Source organism: Plodia interpunctella, chromosome 21 (genome assembly GCF_027563975.2).
Source record: "Plodia interpunctella isolate USDA-ARS_2022_Savannah chromosome 21, ilPloInte3.2, whole genome shotgun sequence".
NCBI lineage: Eukaryota > Metazoa > Arthropoda > Insecta > Lepidoptera > Pyralidae > Plodia > Plodia interpunctella.
Genome location: NC_071314.1, coordinates 2,834,923 through 2,850,090, shown reverse-complemented (window position 1 = coordinate 2,850,090; position 15,168 = coordinate 2,834,923). Strand labels below are relative to the sequence as shown.

The following is a 15,168-nucleotide window of genomic DNA, read 5'->3' as shown; positions in this document are numbered from 1 at the left end:
TATTTGTAATGTATAACATAATATTTATTCAATAAACGCTATTAATAAACATAGCACAGTGATTTTTGAATAATATCACACATCCGCTATGGACTACAATATAATTTCATTTAACATTAATACTTAATGGAATTTACAGTCGTACAAAGTCTTCGTAATACACATAAATAGGATACTATATCTTAGACCAAAATATACATAAAAATAAATTGTGAGATTACGACTTGATGATGGCTTCGTACGCTTGGAATATGCAAGTAGCGACCTCTACAGTTCTGGACTTTAGGCTCAAAGTGGCTTCAGGATTCCCTGGCTGTAACTTCAGTTCTAGAAGTACCCAGATTTGGTTGGTGAGTTTCAATGATTGGTACAACATGTCTTGTCCTTCGACGTTTCTCTTTGCGATTGTAAATATGTTGTTTAGGGTCATTTTCTGTGCCACGGAGTCAGCGTTCCCGACAACGTTGGACAACGTGTGTTGGACTTCGTTGGCTGCGGGGATCTCTTTCCAGGTGGAAAGAAACAGTCGCTTGTCCATCTGTCCGTCGTCGGTGAACAGGATGTGGGCTGGGATGAGGCACGCGAAGTAGAACACGTCCACGTTGTTCTTTATCGCCACCTGGGTACAAAATGAATCATTATGGATATGGACATTTGTGGAATAACACATCGGGTAATTTGCCTATCGTCACTATCTACGTTGAGCATTGCGTAATAATTGAATGTTAATCTCTTAATATGTGGCGTGTGATTCCGCCATAGATTAGGATCACTCCATATACTCTCATGTATGTCGTACGAGACGACTAAGGGACGCGGATAGGTTAGACTAGCCGCTGCTAGCAGCCAGTACAGTACACGCACCTGCAGGTTGTTGAGCGGCTCCATGCGCTGCACGGGCCCGCTGCTGGCCAGCGCCAGCCCGGCCTCCGCCGTCGCTCCGGCCGCTAGCGCGCCCACTGACAACCCACCAACTGGGTATACGCCAAAACTGAAACGTATATTAATAAGCGTTATTTCCGAGCTGTTATTTCGTAACGTGAACTTCATTTTAAAAATTGGCTTCCGACATCAAAACTGTCAACATCATAGTGATTATCTCCACAGTAATTAAGTAAATAATAATAGTTCTAGCTTCCCTACTATACCGGTGATACCTGAATCAGTCCAACAACATCAGTAAAGATAATACGTTTTGCATAACTAGTGGAGTTAGCCAAGTAATTAAAACGCAATTGAACTTAATTCACTCGAGGCTTATTCACCCAGGTGAATTTAACACACTTTCCGTAAATTTTACACACGTGAATACACTGAAGACCGTTCCATACCAAAGTGGGGGAGTAAACGTTAAACGCTCTGATGAGAGACGCTCTGATGAGAGAGCGCCATTGCTTCTGCCGCAACAAAAAGTATTTGGTATCATACAAACGCTTTATCTACTCAACGAATCTTCTTTAAATTTTGCACACATGTAGTTGAGAATTTCACGCCGCGGGTAAATAAAGCTAGGGAGGGAAATATATAAAATCGACGGTTACCTGTTCTTGTTGAGTTGTATGGCGAAACCGGTCATGGCTTGCATGGCCTTGTTGCTGAACGTCATCTCCATGCGCGGCTGGCCGTTCTGCCGGCTGAACGTGCCCCAGATCTCTAGCCCTGAAATATACGATTTTGTTTAAAAACTTTTTATTTTTATTTTTGCTTAAAATATTACGTACCTAAGTAAAGTTTTGCAAATACAGAAACGATAGCTGACAACTTATCATGCTCAACACAGCATGTTACAAAATTTATTTAAGTAATTTATTTATTATAATCGAATGGCGAAACGAATGTCAAAAGGATTTTCTCCCAGCTAACCATTAGGAAATAAATATATTAGAAAAGCTTTTTGACTCCAAAATCCGTGACATCACATTACTGTCACATAAAATTTTGTTTTTGACATTAGAAAAAAGTATCTGATTTTATTAGTTGGAGAATACCTCACTCTCATCCAATGTTCTCGTCTGTTTCAGCCGCCCAAAGCATTGTTCCGGTTTGAAGGGTTAGAGAGGCAGTGTAATCGCAGGGTATTGGCAAAATACTGTAGATCACAAACTTGGCAACGTGTGAGACACTACTGACACCCATGTGCCATCATGAGATACGTTCATTTATGTTCGAATACCTTACAATTCCTTTGTAAATGATACATTTATGCTTTTTTGGGAGTATAAATAAATATTGGCCCCACTCACCCTTGCCTTTATCCGCGGGCAGCCAGCATTGTTTGGGCGGGGTATAGCAGGCGGGGGCGGCGGGGACTCCAAAGATGTCCCCCAGCAGCCCCGCAGTGTTCGCCGCCGGCTCCGCGGGCGCTCCGCCCCCCAACTGGGGAATTTGAAGTCAGAGAGAATGTGAAATTAGAGAAGAGACATACTCATACAATTCATACATACAATTCACGGAGGAGCATGTTTTTAAATACATAATGGCATTACAATAGCATATTTTTTATTTTGTCACTATTATTGATGACATGGGAGGATCTTTGTTACAAATAAAAAAATAGAGAAAAATATATTGTATACAAAAAAATATCTAACATCATTAATCAAGGAAAAAAGAAAACAAAAATAAAGTCACCAAGACATCGAGTCCGCCGGCGAGCAGGTCCAAGTTGGAGGCCGGCGCGGGCGCCGCCGGAGCGCCGATGTCCATAGACAATAGATCGCCGATCAGAGACTCCTAGGGGAGAAATCAGTGTTTGGTGATAGAGATAAAGCAAAAACAAAGAGCAGCCCTATATTCTGTTGTGTGATGATACGCGGGGTTGCGGAGGATGAGAGGGATAGGCTGTTCCACTATGGATGTGGTGTTCTTATAATTTTTTTTTAAATTTTAATGTGTTCTTATAATTTTTTTTTTAATTTTAATGTGTTTTCAAAAAACAAGACGAAAATACAAGAAATATAGACAGACTGTAGCTAGTTGCAAATAGTATCTGTGTTGTACATACCTGATTGGGTATGACAGTGGGCTGCGAATGGGCTTCCTCGGCTACGGCGCCGCGTGCCGGCAGCGACTTACGCACGCCCGCGCCGCGACCTACACAATACACATACAATACACATTTATTGCGAGGATGAAGACGAGTGATTTAGACGAGTGTTCGTTATAATCTTTTATTCTTTAATACAACTCATATAACCTTACATCTACCTTAAGCTTACATTATATAGTACTCTCTGTTTCATTTTCGCGTGTTTCCGGAGTGTTTTTCGACTGTGGAGTTCCGAAGTCAGGTGCCCACGTAGTAAACCTTAATAAATTTTGGAACATTCAGCTGTAATTTAAAACCTGCCCGCCCAAAGTCAACGCTTTTAAAGAATACAGCTGTAGATAAGTGTTTTGGCGGTCATATTTTAGTGCGGGAAAAACGCGATCCACATACATTTACTCGAACTCGTCTGATAAGGTCACCTGCAACAGTTGGGTTTACTCTGTTATAAGAGGTCAGTCGGCCAGGCCAACCAAACTTCAACGAACGCAAGAACGTAAGAGGCTTATGGTAGATAGAAGTGAATTGATGTCACAAATCAGCTCATCCAAAATAGTCGGCCCCAGTAAGTCAGTCTCCCCAGATATGACAGGCTACTCGGCCAGAACGACTACTTTGCCTACAAAGAATGCAAACTCACCTTCAAAGAATGCAGTAGGCGGCTTGTGGTAGACAGAGGCAAGTAAATTGATGTGACCAATCAACACGTCCAATAATGTCTGCTCCAGTGGGTCAGTCTTCTGATATGAGAGGTTAGTCGGCCAGGCTAACCAAACTCACCTTCAACGAACGCAGTAGGCGGTTTATGGTAGACAGAAGCAAGTGAACTGATGTGACAAATCAGCTCGTCCAACAAAGTCGGCTCCAGTAAGTCAGTCTCCTCTGATATGAGGGGTTTGTCGGCCAGGACGACTTCTTTGGCGGCCGCTGGGTCCGTGGATAGTAGGCGCCAGTATATGAAGCCGCGGTCTCTGTAAGATAAATGTTGATAAGATCTTCTGAAATCATAGGGTTCTATAATTGTCACAGACAATAGAATAATGTGCAGGATATACTAATGAGGACACAACTTAGTACAAACACTAAAGATATAAAAAACTAGCTTTAGCCCGCGAGTTCACCTCATAACTTTTTCAATGTCAATCTCTCGGGATCTAAGAAACATATCGCAATGAAACCGATACCAGATTTTGAGTTAGATCATCCTCTAAAAACTATATAAATTAATAGATATATACATATATACAAGACCCCCATAATATTTTTTCTTTAATATCTCCTATGTATTATATTATAAAGTTCATATTAATATTATAAAGAGAAAATATTTTATTTTTTATTATAATGAATAAACTTAAAAAAGTACTGATTTGCCGATTTTGATGAAATTTGGCACAGAGATGAACGAAACCTTCAGGAGTAACATGAACTACTTTTTGATTATGATTTTACCCGAACGAAGCCGGTATCGGCTGCTAGTTATTAGTATACATTCGTAAAATACCAAAACAAGAATATATTGCACGCACACTATAACTAATAGATAGTAAATTTGAAATATTTATTTAGTTATAGCATCAATTATAGCACCGAAGCAAGCGGTGGTGGTGTAATGGTTAAGACGCTTGTGGATCGAAAGGTCTCAGGTTCTTAACCTACTGGTGCCATATAAGTTTGTATACCAATCTAAGTCATGTATAATAGTTTTCATCGACCACCACTTGCTTCCGGTGAAGGAAAACATCGTTATGAAACCTGCACACTGGTGGACGGTTTAGTTCACTAGCGTGTATGCGACTACCTGCCACTAGATGGCGGTAGGTAGTCGTAAAAGTCATGTCAGATGCTTTTAGGCTACTTGAATAAAAAATCTGACACCAGTGTTAGCAATCGGTCATAATAACCCTCTGCATAGAATGTGTCGATTTTATAACTGCCTTTGTTCATCAACAGAACTACCCGACATTTTTGCACTCCACTAATGTCATTCAAAAGGAAGTGCCGTAATATTATAATAGATGAAATTGCCATTTTTGTATTGTATTTCTCTTTTTCCTTATATGTTTATTTGTTTTGTTTTCACTTTGTATTTTGATGTGAGCAAAATTTAACATGTTATGTACACATATTGTTGGTCAGTTTGGTTAATTCGTAGTATGTAATTTTCATATATTTTATGTGCATGTACCCACCTAACTTACTGTTTTGTGTACTTATGAATAAATAAATAAATGACACGCTCGATGTGATGATGATGATGATGATGATAGCATCAGTATTCAATGAGAGGATCAAACCTAAGGTCCGGGTTATCGGAGTCCTGCGTGGCCAGGCTGAGCACGTGCTGCACCAGCTCCTGCGTGTCGGCCGGCCGCTTCAGGAACAGCTTCACCACCGCCGTCAGCAGCTGCAGTTGCACCTGCGATTCGTAAATTAAAACAATCAGAACGCTTACTCTCCCACTCAAATATGTATGTTGCCATGTCGCGTGCGGGGTTGTGAGGCCGCGATGCCCGGGATCAGCGAAAAAAAATCCTAATCAGTTAGGTCTGTTTCAATTCTGATATAAGTTTTTTATCGCCCTGGAAATCATTACACGTAACAAAGAAATGCCATCGAGGAGATCCGTGGTTGGAAACCGAACCTGTTTATCACAATAATGCATGGGATTGTAACTCTGTAAGACGAAGAAATTTTGATAACAGACAGACGGGACAGATGAAACTAAATAAAAACGTGAAATTATACATATACGAAGATAATTCTGTCTTTTTTGTATTTAAAATACAATGTGTGAAAGTGTAATAGATTGACTTAATGCTAAAAGTTTATGACCCAATGGTTGACTGTAAACCATGACTGTAAACACAGACAATGTTATCTGGGTGCAAATAAAAAAATTAAATTTCTCTTTCATCTGAGAATTTTTCCGGTTCCATCCTCAGCCGTTGATAGTCGGAGCTTAGGGTCCGCTAAATAAAATAATAGTATTTAAAATTAATTCCAAATTAGTTACATGTCAGTGTTTACCTGAGAATTTTCATCGTGGAACCCTTCGAGGAACGAGTCCAAAAGCTCATCCGCGTTATCGATACGCTCGGCGTATTCTCCCACTATCCACACCTGAAAACAATAGACAAAACTAGAACATGTCATAGTGTTTATACATACCTCCATCTAGACGAGTACGTAAGTGATGTTTCTAGACAGAAGCTTCGAGAACCCTAATTCGTAATTTACATCGCTCGATCCGTAAAATACACTTTTACGGATAAACCGCTGGACCGATTTTGATTAAGTTTGGTAAGAATATAGTTTACGACCTGATATTTCAAATACACAGTACGTTTTTCACAAAACTACAAAGAGTTGTAATTGGTGAAATTTTTATACAAAAAAAATTGGATGTTTTTTTACAATCTCACCATAGAAGCCCGGGCCTCGGGCTCGTCGAGCGTGTCGAGGTTCTCGCAGAGCGTGCTGATGATGCTCTCGTACTTGTTGGGGTACTTGCGGAATATGTCCTTGATCACCACTATCGCCTCTTGCACCACATAGTTCACCTTCGTCTGGATCAGTTCGAGGAGAGTTGACACGCAACGCTCGGCTGACGGTTCCACCTGAGGAATTAACATAAAAAGAAAATAATAATGCTTTATAACTCGTTGGCTGAGAAAAAAATTCCTCATCAACAGAGGAAGACAAAATGTCATGAGCCCAAACTTGATTAATCCTACTAATATTATATATACGAAAGTTTGTTGATGTATGTAAGATGTATGTATTGTATTTGTTACTCTTTCACGCAAAATCTACTGGACCGATTGTTATGAAATTTGGTACACGGTTAAAACATAACTTGGAATAACCCGATCCCATGGGAGTGAAGCCCCGGGGCACAGCTATTAGACCTAATAAAATTGTATAAAATAAACGGTAGTGTAGTGAGACACTACTCACTACACCATTCAACCTTGGTGGATAAACTAGAAATACGCTTATATAACTGAGAGGTGTAATGGCAAAGTGTGTTCTTTAGGCATTGCAAATAAATCGTCATTGTCTAAGTCTAATTTCTGAAGTTTCATAGACAGTAGCGCCACCTACAGTCAACGATGAACACTCACCTTGATGGCGCAGCGACCGATCGCTCGTACAGCCTTCCTCACGAAGTCCACGTCCACTTCAGTGGCATATTCCTTCAGTTCACCCAGCACTTGGGCGATGTTAGCTTGAGAGGCCAGCCGGATCATAATGTCCAATTTCTCAAGTTTCACGTAGATTGGGTCGTTGTATTTCACGAAGAACACCTGTAAACAATATATTTAATTGTTACAATTTATTTTTATACAATCTTTGGTGGTCTGGGAGCGAAATAAAATAACTTGATACTGTCTAGCTCGTAAGAAATAAAGGTATGATACAGATGCTGTATTTGGAGCGGTTAATATATAAATCACTAGATGATGCGGGAGACTTAACTCTCCGCATCATCTAGTGATGACATATATTTTAATGGGAATTTATAATAGCAATATTATACGCTATATTTGTATCTCAAAATTCCCATTAAAATATATGTCATCACTTGGGAATTTTGAGATACAAATATAGCGTATAATATAGCTATTATACGCTATATTTGTATCTCAAAATTCCCATTAAAATATATATCATCACTAGATGATGCGGAGAGTTAAGCCTCCCGCATCATCTAGTGATTTATATATTAACCGCTCCAAATACAGTATCTAAGATTGCTCTTGGATAATGTAATTGTACCTTTGTAATGGTGAAAGAATTTTTGAAATCGGTTCAGTAGTTTCAGAGATTACCCGCCTCAAACATACAAACTCACAAACGGTAAGCGTTTGTGAGTTTGAGTCTTTATGATAATTGTATAGATGTGGATATCCTGTATCATCAGATACTAGTAGATCCATCACGACCTTTGGAAGGAGAAGGGGTTCATCTTATACTTGAGAGATAATAGCTCCGTGTCTTCCGACACCACCTCCACCAGCTTCACCAGCATCTATCTGTAAGGGGGGTTAGTTACCTTCATCTCGTGCTTGAGGATGTCGGGCCGCTTCTGCACCACCAGGTTGATGTTCCTGAGAGCCACGTACTGCACCTCGGGCTCCGCGCTCAGCAGCGTCACCAGCGGCGGCGCCAGCTTGCGGGACAGCGTGCTGACCAGCTCCGTGTCTTCTGACACCATCTCCATCAGCTTCATCAGCACCTACATGGGGGCGAGGGGGGGGGCGTATTTAGTTATTTATTAAGTATGTATACGACAGAATAGTCCTTATTCTTATTCTATTATTCTTACATATTACTAGTTGTTCGCCGCGAACTTCGACCTCGCGAATACAGTATTTTTTAAATAAAATTGTGAATATTTCAATACCGCCTTAACAGATTTTGTTGACGACACTAAAAAAATCTAAATTTCATCTAAACAAACATACATACAAAAAAAATTTTTTTTTGCCCTAAATTGACTTGTGGATCACGCTCGCTCAAAAACTACTGCACGGTTTTTTATTCGGTTTTCACCAATAGATGGTGTGATTTCTGAGGATGGTGTATAATTTATTTCTACTTATAGAATTAAATGAATCCATATTAATGTTACAAATGTAAGTGTCTTTGTCCATCGTTCACGTCAAAACGGAGCAACGGATTGCGGTGATTTTTGGTGTGGTGATAGCTGAAAAGTGTCAAAGGCTGCGAGCGAAGCTGCCGGCTACAGCTAGTGAATACATAAAGTTACAAACATTACCCTACCTTCACAGCTGAGAGCACGACGGCAGCATTAGCGTGAGCGAGGCGTGGAGTTATCCTCTCGCAGATGGAGTGCGCCTCTCGAGCGTCTCTGGGAGAATAGTTCGACAGCGCGTCCAGTATGAACACTTGGCCCCACTCTGTGCATTCGTTCAGAGCTGTCAGGAGTTTGTTGATTGTGGACGCGTTCATTTCTGTGAACGAAAAAAAAAATCAATTTGTAAGTTTTATTATACAATGTTACATTTTGTTAAAGCCTATTTTGTGTCATATTGATGGGCCATAAAATAGACACTTCATAAATTGGCTCAACGTTGAAAAATTTTACACATATAAATAAAAATAGTTTTTTCTATCGAAGATCGACAATTTGGATTATAACTGGAAAATAATATAAACTACCTATGTTTGACACCGTGTCATAGCTGTATATAGTCCATATTTCATCAAAATTTGTCCAGAGGTTTTGAGCTGTGAAATCGTGACAGACAAACGAGACTTTCGCATTTACATTATTAGTATGAAGTATGGATTCAAAGTCAATCTCATATTACAGGTGTCATTTCTAAGAAAGTTCGCATAGAGATAACCTTCAGTTTAGTCATATGTAAATTAGTAGTAATATATAAATTTTATATGAAAATCTCAACTCACCTACAAGTGGGTGCCCGGACACGCTAGCCTCGTTGATCTCCGAGAGAGCCGCCACTGCGTTCGCTACCACCATGGGGTTCGAGTCGCTAAGCAAGTCCTTCAACTGATCTAAGAATCCCTGAAACCATAATTATTCCATTCACATATTTGTAGATCGCAATATTGTTTCCTTTTGGTATTAGAAAATATGTTAAATTTGGTTAAAATATAAGATTATTAAAACTTAGTGCTCAGTACTTAATGATAGCTGGTGTTTAGAAAAATGCGACTATATTTATGCGATTCTTATTAAGGTGTTTCAAAAAATACTTAAAAAATAACAATGTTCAGAATTCTAATTATAGGGCTACATTATGTGCACTGCCATGTTTATCAATTTGTGTTACTTATCACCAAAAAGGATACCGACAGATTAGCCGCTTTTGAAATGTGGTGCTGGAGAAGGATGGAAAAAATAAGCTGGACAGAGAGAAAAGCAATGAGGAAGTGCTGGAAACGGTAAACGAAAAGAGAAAACTGCTGACAGAAATAGAAAATAGAAGGGGAAGAATGATTGGCCACTTGATACGACACGACGCCTTATTTAAAAATATTTTTGAAGGAAAGGTGAAAGGAAGAAAGGTCCAGGGATACCGAGGAAGAACTATGCTAGTAACTGAAATGTATGCTAGTAGCCAACTGAAAGAGAAGGCAGGCATTGTGTCGTATCGAGACCTTAAAAGTATACTCCACTGACAAGAGCATAGCTTTTAAATAAGAAGAAGAAGATTACCGAGAAGTACAATCTTACACTAGGTAAAAGATTTTATTAGAAAGTATTGTAGTATTCCATTACAAAATGTAGTTGTTACAAAGTGTGTTATTTTACTATATTATTATATATACTATATACAATACATGTCTATCTATTATGCGACAAGGTACGGCCTTATTAAAAGTAACGAAAAACCATTGCTAAAACTTAAAACTACTTACTTGATCTTCAACCATACTAGACGAGATGTCATACAACTTGGCGACACACACAGCCGCGGTCTTCCTCACATACGGGTCTTCGTCCTTCAAGCACTTCCTCAGGGGCTCACACAAATACTCGGTGATCTTATCCACACGTATGCACCCCATGGTGCGCACCGCCAGCGCACGGATCAACGGGTTCGAATCCTCGCAGTCCTGAAGGTGGGTATTGGCGTTTTCATTCAGTATTGTGTAAAAAGAAAGAGAAGCAACACATCAATTATACTGAAGCAACTGCTATAAGCGGGATTGTCAGGAATATGGAAGATAGTAAATTATTGATGACGATGTCTGACCGATTTCGATCATGGCTACAATTTTGTGCTCACTGATGTGCTTGCATGTGGCTTGTGTAGCCAATCTTAATTGGTGAACGTATTCGTAATAATATTAGTAGGTGAACTGTGAGTCAGGTTTTTCGGACACCTAGATCTCCCCAAATATAGTGATCAAAATCTTCATCATTATGTGTAAGTAAAACTATGTTACTAAGTACTCATGTAATAGAAACGAATATTTTTACAGTGGTAGTCCAGTGTAATAGACACCTATGCGTAAGGTCTCAGGTTCGAATCCAAGTAAAAACAGTAGTAAATATTTGCTGAATAATGCTGTTTTGATAGTGTTTAAGATATATCTCTTCCATATTCTTAACAGATAGGTTAGAATCTCGCTATTCCTTTTACATTTTGCACACAGAGGGGACACAGCATTCTAATTTTTTAAATATTATAAAATGGGTCTAATTAATTAGATTAGAGAGGTTCTATTCGCATGAAGATATGGGATAGATATATAGTAGCCGATGTGCTTCTAACTTGATGAGGCATGGAACTCACATATTATATTACTTTTGAATATATCTCAATGTCGGATTGATTATATTTTATGTAGATTTACACATCTGTTACTCTGCCAGTGAATTGTTATATTTCATCATGCATTTTTGGGAAACATGCAAAAAGTTAACTAAAAAAATAGGTTTTTTTTGTGTTTGTAGTAAGTATTCAAATCTTAAATATGAATAAATACAACTGCCATTTGGAAAATTTAAATGGTTAACATGCTTTGTTTATAAACTATTAAGTACAGTTCATTAATTTCCATGACACTATAAGGGTATGGACCAGAACCTTTAAATATTTGTGATTATGGGTATGTAAATCAAATGTGTAAATCTACAGATGGATGAATCGTTATTTTGGATCATAGATTTACCTTAACAAGCTGGTATGTTGGTAGATCCTTCCATATAATATGGTACAGTAGACATTAAAACGATAAAAAACACAAGTCACACACAAATAACTACGCTACTAGTAGTTATTGATACAAATTTCCAAATTTAAAATTCAACAAAATTGTGTCTAGCACTCAAACCCCCATGCTCATTTTTGAAAACTGATATTTACTATCCTACATAGTCTTTCCATTTATTGAATTCTTCAACATCATGCAAAAATTTTGAAAAATTACCAAATTAACTAAGTAACATTTGAACAATGTTAATACTAAGCAATATAAGGCTATTTCATATACTTTTTTAGGTTTGAAATGAAATAAAAGATTTCAATTGTATGTTTCTTTTGTTGCAACTAAATTACAATGAGAAAGATATACATATGATTAAGTAAAAGATACATATAATCCAAAGAAGGTTGACGTCAGGCATGTGGCTGTGTGTAATACAGCAACCAAATCTTCAAAATAAATCCTATTGTAAGGTAGACAGCTTTCAGGCAACATGGCCATGAATACCATGGGATACATATTAAAGAGATATATTTCAGAGAAAAATAAATTTTATTTAATTCGTCTTATCAAGTGTATTATTACTAAACTGGTGTCATATTTTCTTCGAGTCGACTTAGGTATCTGACATTTATGACTACCTACCGCCAGTTACTTAATTTCAAACAACAAAACCATACAAAATAGCCTTAACCATAAAAAAGTCATACCTTGACAAAAGTGTTTACTGCCATGATAGCCATGTCAGGCTGAGACTTAGCGTAGTTCATCAAGTATAAGTAGACCAGCTTCTTAAGCTCCAGGTTGTCTGTCTGCATGCAGTTCACAACATCGGGGAACAATGCTGACACATCTTTTCCTACTGTCATCGACGCTATGACCTGGAAGAAATTGTTCATTGATCATATTTTTTATGATTCTTCTTCTTATTCTTAGTCCTTTTTGTCAGTCAGCCACACTTACTATCCTAGTCTTCTAGTGTGTCTTCTAGAATCAAAATCAGATTCTCAATAATGCTAAAGTTTGGATATAAGAATATTATTCAATCATGCAAATTCTTAGCACATGGCTAGAATACAACCTGGAATAACACATAGGGTACTTTATACTCCAAAATTCCCAAGGAGTGAAGGCCAGGTGGTGAAAAAAAGGTGAAATGATTTACCACTGTGAACCGAAAGATCTGTCATTCTAATGCTACATGCCACATTAGTTGTTATTATACTAATTCTCTTGTATGTTAGCATCTGGTAATATAAAAAGTAAAAACTATCTACATTTTACTTTTTATTTCACCAGATATCAGGCCAGACTTAGATTTAACAGAGTTGAGGTACTCCACCCATATTGCTAAGAAAATTGTTGAGTGTGTTTCATTCCAAGTAATGACCACGACATTCCACATGCCTGCATGTAGAATAAGAGTAAGACATGGAAGGAAAGAATTTCCATTTGTACTACATAAATGATCAGAATAGTTACCTACCTTTTTAACTGCCTCTTTTTTCTTTTCTTTCTTGTCGCTATTTAGCTCAGATTTTAGCTCAAATATTTCGCCTTTCTTAGTAGTCGTGAAATATTTTGAGTCCGTCATTTTGCTGCCTCGTTTCCACTTCTAATCTTGAAATCAAAATTTAGGGGCCGATCCTAGAAAATCGATAGCATGAAAAGTTTGACAGCCCTGCTACAAGTATTTTGCGCTTTAGACAAATACGTGAAGATGATCGAAATAACTGTTTATAGATTGGGAAATAATTGCTTGTTCGGTATTTTTAATTAGGTTTTGGGAGATAAAAACTACCTAGGTACATAGAGAAATTTATGAACTCACTTTTATACGTTTGACACGGCACCACAACAATTTGATTGAATGTCAGGAGTGACATTACCAGTGTTTCCAGCACATAAATCCAAAAAGTCCTTACAAATCATTATTTGTAAAACTTACAAATAGGGCATTTACGCAAAGGTCAGTAAACTAAAGTACATAAACATTGCCAATGGAGGCAAAAAGCACCAATTTTCAATATTGTTGCAGATTTACGACCAAAAATACCTTCTACTCAATCGTGGTCCGAGTATAAAGGAAAAAGGAAGGATTTAGTGAATTATTCTGAAAATAATAACTCTATTTTAGCTTATTTTCTGCATTATTTGGTCAACTGTGGTCATAAAATTATACATAAACTTGATTTTGACTGAAGATCTTACTTGTATGAAGTCCATATTTTAATAAGTCTTCAAGTGTGAAGTGATCCGAGTTTCTTTTCGACTCGAAAATTTTACAGCGTGAGGCGTATCCTATGAATTTCGAAGTATTTTATCTTATGGAAAACGCTTTTTCCCAATATTTCGGCACCCGAATATGCTACTGCAAAATAATCGTTTTCATCAACTTAGCAAAAGGCGGCAATACTTTTGTTTACCTACCATAGAGTGCTGCACTCTGGCGGGATAAATGCGCAGTTCCCTATTCAAATATTTCGCCTGAAAAAATGTAAAGTTGTGTGTGAAGAAAACTGATATTAATCGAACTATATTTTTTTGCCATTGCGATACCAAGATTGGTTGATAAACACCCACATTTTCATCGCTTTTTTGAAAGACTGTATATTTGTGGTTTTTTAAATATGTATTAAATGCATCTAAAAACCTTATGACTATATCTCGTTCACAATATATTTCGTGTTGCTTTTGTAGCCACTTTCTCAAAGACCGTACGATATGTAAAATGATACCCGTACGCCTTGAAAAAAAATAGTTCCTTCCATGGGGGGCGCCTCGTAATTCGGTTTTTTATTGTTTTTGTTCCAATTAATAGTTTCTTAATAAGTGTTGTACAGATAGACAAACTGTATGTAAAATTCAAAGCTTTTGCCATTTGGCTTCGACTACCAACTCTAAAAATACCCGAAATTATTACTCCATAAGCTGAACTGGCAACCCTTGATAAAACGCCTACAAAGAGCTCGCTTGACAGATATGGGGGCGTAAGTTAGAGGTTTATCTGATGACTTCATTAGATTTAAAAAGTTTATTAGATTTTGATTTTAGAATCCATACCAAAAATAAAAGTAGGTACTTTTATTTTTGGTACGGATTCTAAATGATTATAACCGCTTACTCCGTACAAAGTATTTACTAAATCCATGGAAAATACTACGTAGGTACAGACAAGACTGTCTATGGATCTGTCGAAGTCTTCAAGCTTACTTACTTTACCTATTTACTTATAAAGGTCGCGTATATAGTGTACGGTGTAATCTGTAAAAACAAATAAAAATAATCCAGCAGTCAGTGCTTTAGCAAAAGACCAAAATGTAGTACTTACATGTTTAAATAATAAAATCAATTTCATCTTTAGGAATTTGTATCGTTACGGTTGCCATGCCAATAATAAAACTAAACATATG

At 37.7% G+C, this 15,168-nt stretch overlaps 1 protein-coding gene across 3 annotated transcripts; it reads right to left on the bottom strand.

Moving 5' to 3' along the window:
* Nucleotides 1-2: 2 nt before the first annotated feature.
* On the bottom strand, nt 3-13,685 carry AP-1-2beta (Adaptor Protein complex 1/2, beta subunit). Of its 3 annotated transcripts, XM_064436643.1 has the most exons (19): nt 13,587-13,685; nt 13,242-13,402; nt 12,466-12,636; nt 11,723-11,749; nt 10,463-10,660; nt 9,488-9,605; nt 8,837-9,027; nt 8,106-8,288; nt 7,174-7,356; nt 6,472-6,666; nt 6,077-6,169; nt 5,344-5,465; nt 3,827-4,017; nt 3,005-3,093; nt 2,632-2,733; nt 2,244-2,376; nt 1,542-1,659; nt 865-991; nt 3-619 (listed from the first exon to the last, which is right to left on the bottom strand). In XM_064436643.1, exons 2-19 carry the CDS (start codon nt 13,347-13,349, stop codon nt 218-220), a joined length of 2,751 nt encoding a protein of 916 aa, XP_064292713.1. In that variant the 5' UTR covers nt 13,350-13,402; nt 13,587-13,685; the 3' UTR covers nt 3-217. The 3 variants fall into 3 exon arrangements, with proteins under 3 accessions (XP_064292713.1, XP_053617404.1, XP_064292714.1); XM_053761429.1 differs by lacking the exon at nt 11,723-11,749 and having other exon boundaries at nt 13,587-13,684; XM_064436644.1 differs by lacking the exon at nt 13,587-13,685 and having other exon boundaries at nt 13,242-13,577.
* Nucleotides 13,686-15,168: the final 1,483 nt, after the last annotated feature.

Excerpts from the sequence above, each read along its gene's own strand:
- AP-1-2beta (XM_064436643.1), bottom strand. The coding sequence starts at position 13,349 with ATGACGGACTCAAAATATTTCACGACTACTAAGAAAGGCGAAATATTT. Across the intron at positions 6,170-6,471 it reads CCGAGGCCCGGGCTTCTATG|GTGTGGATAGTGGGAGAATA; the intron begins GTGAGATTGTAA and ends TATTGTTTTCAG. Across the intron at positions 2,734-3,004 it reads CCACTGTCATACCCAATCAG|GAGTCTCTGATCGGCGATCT; the intron begins GTATGTACAACA and ends TTTCTCCCCTAG.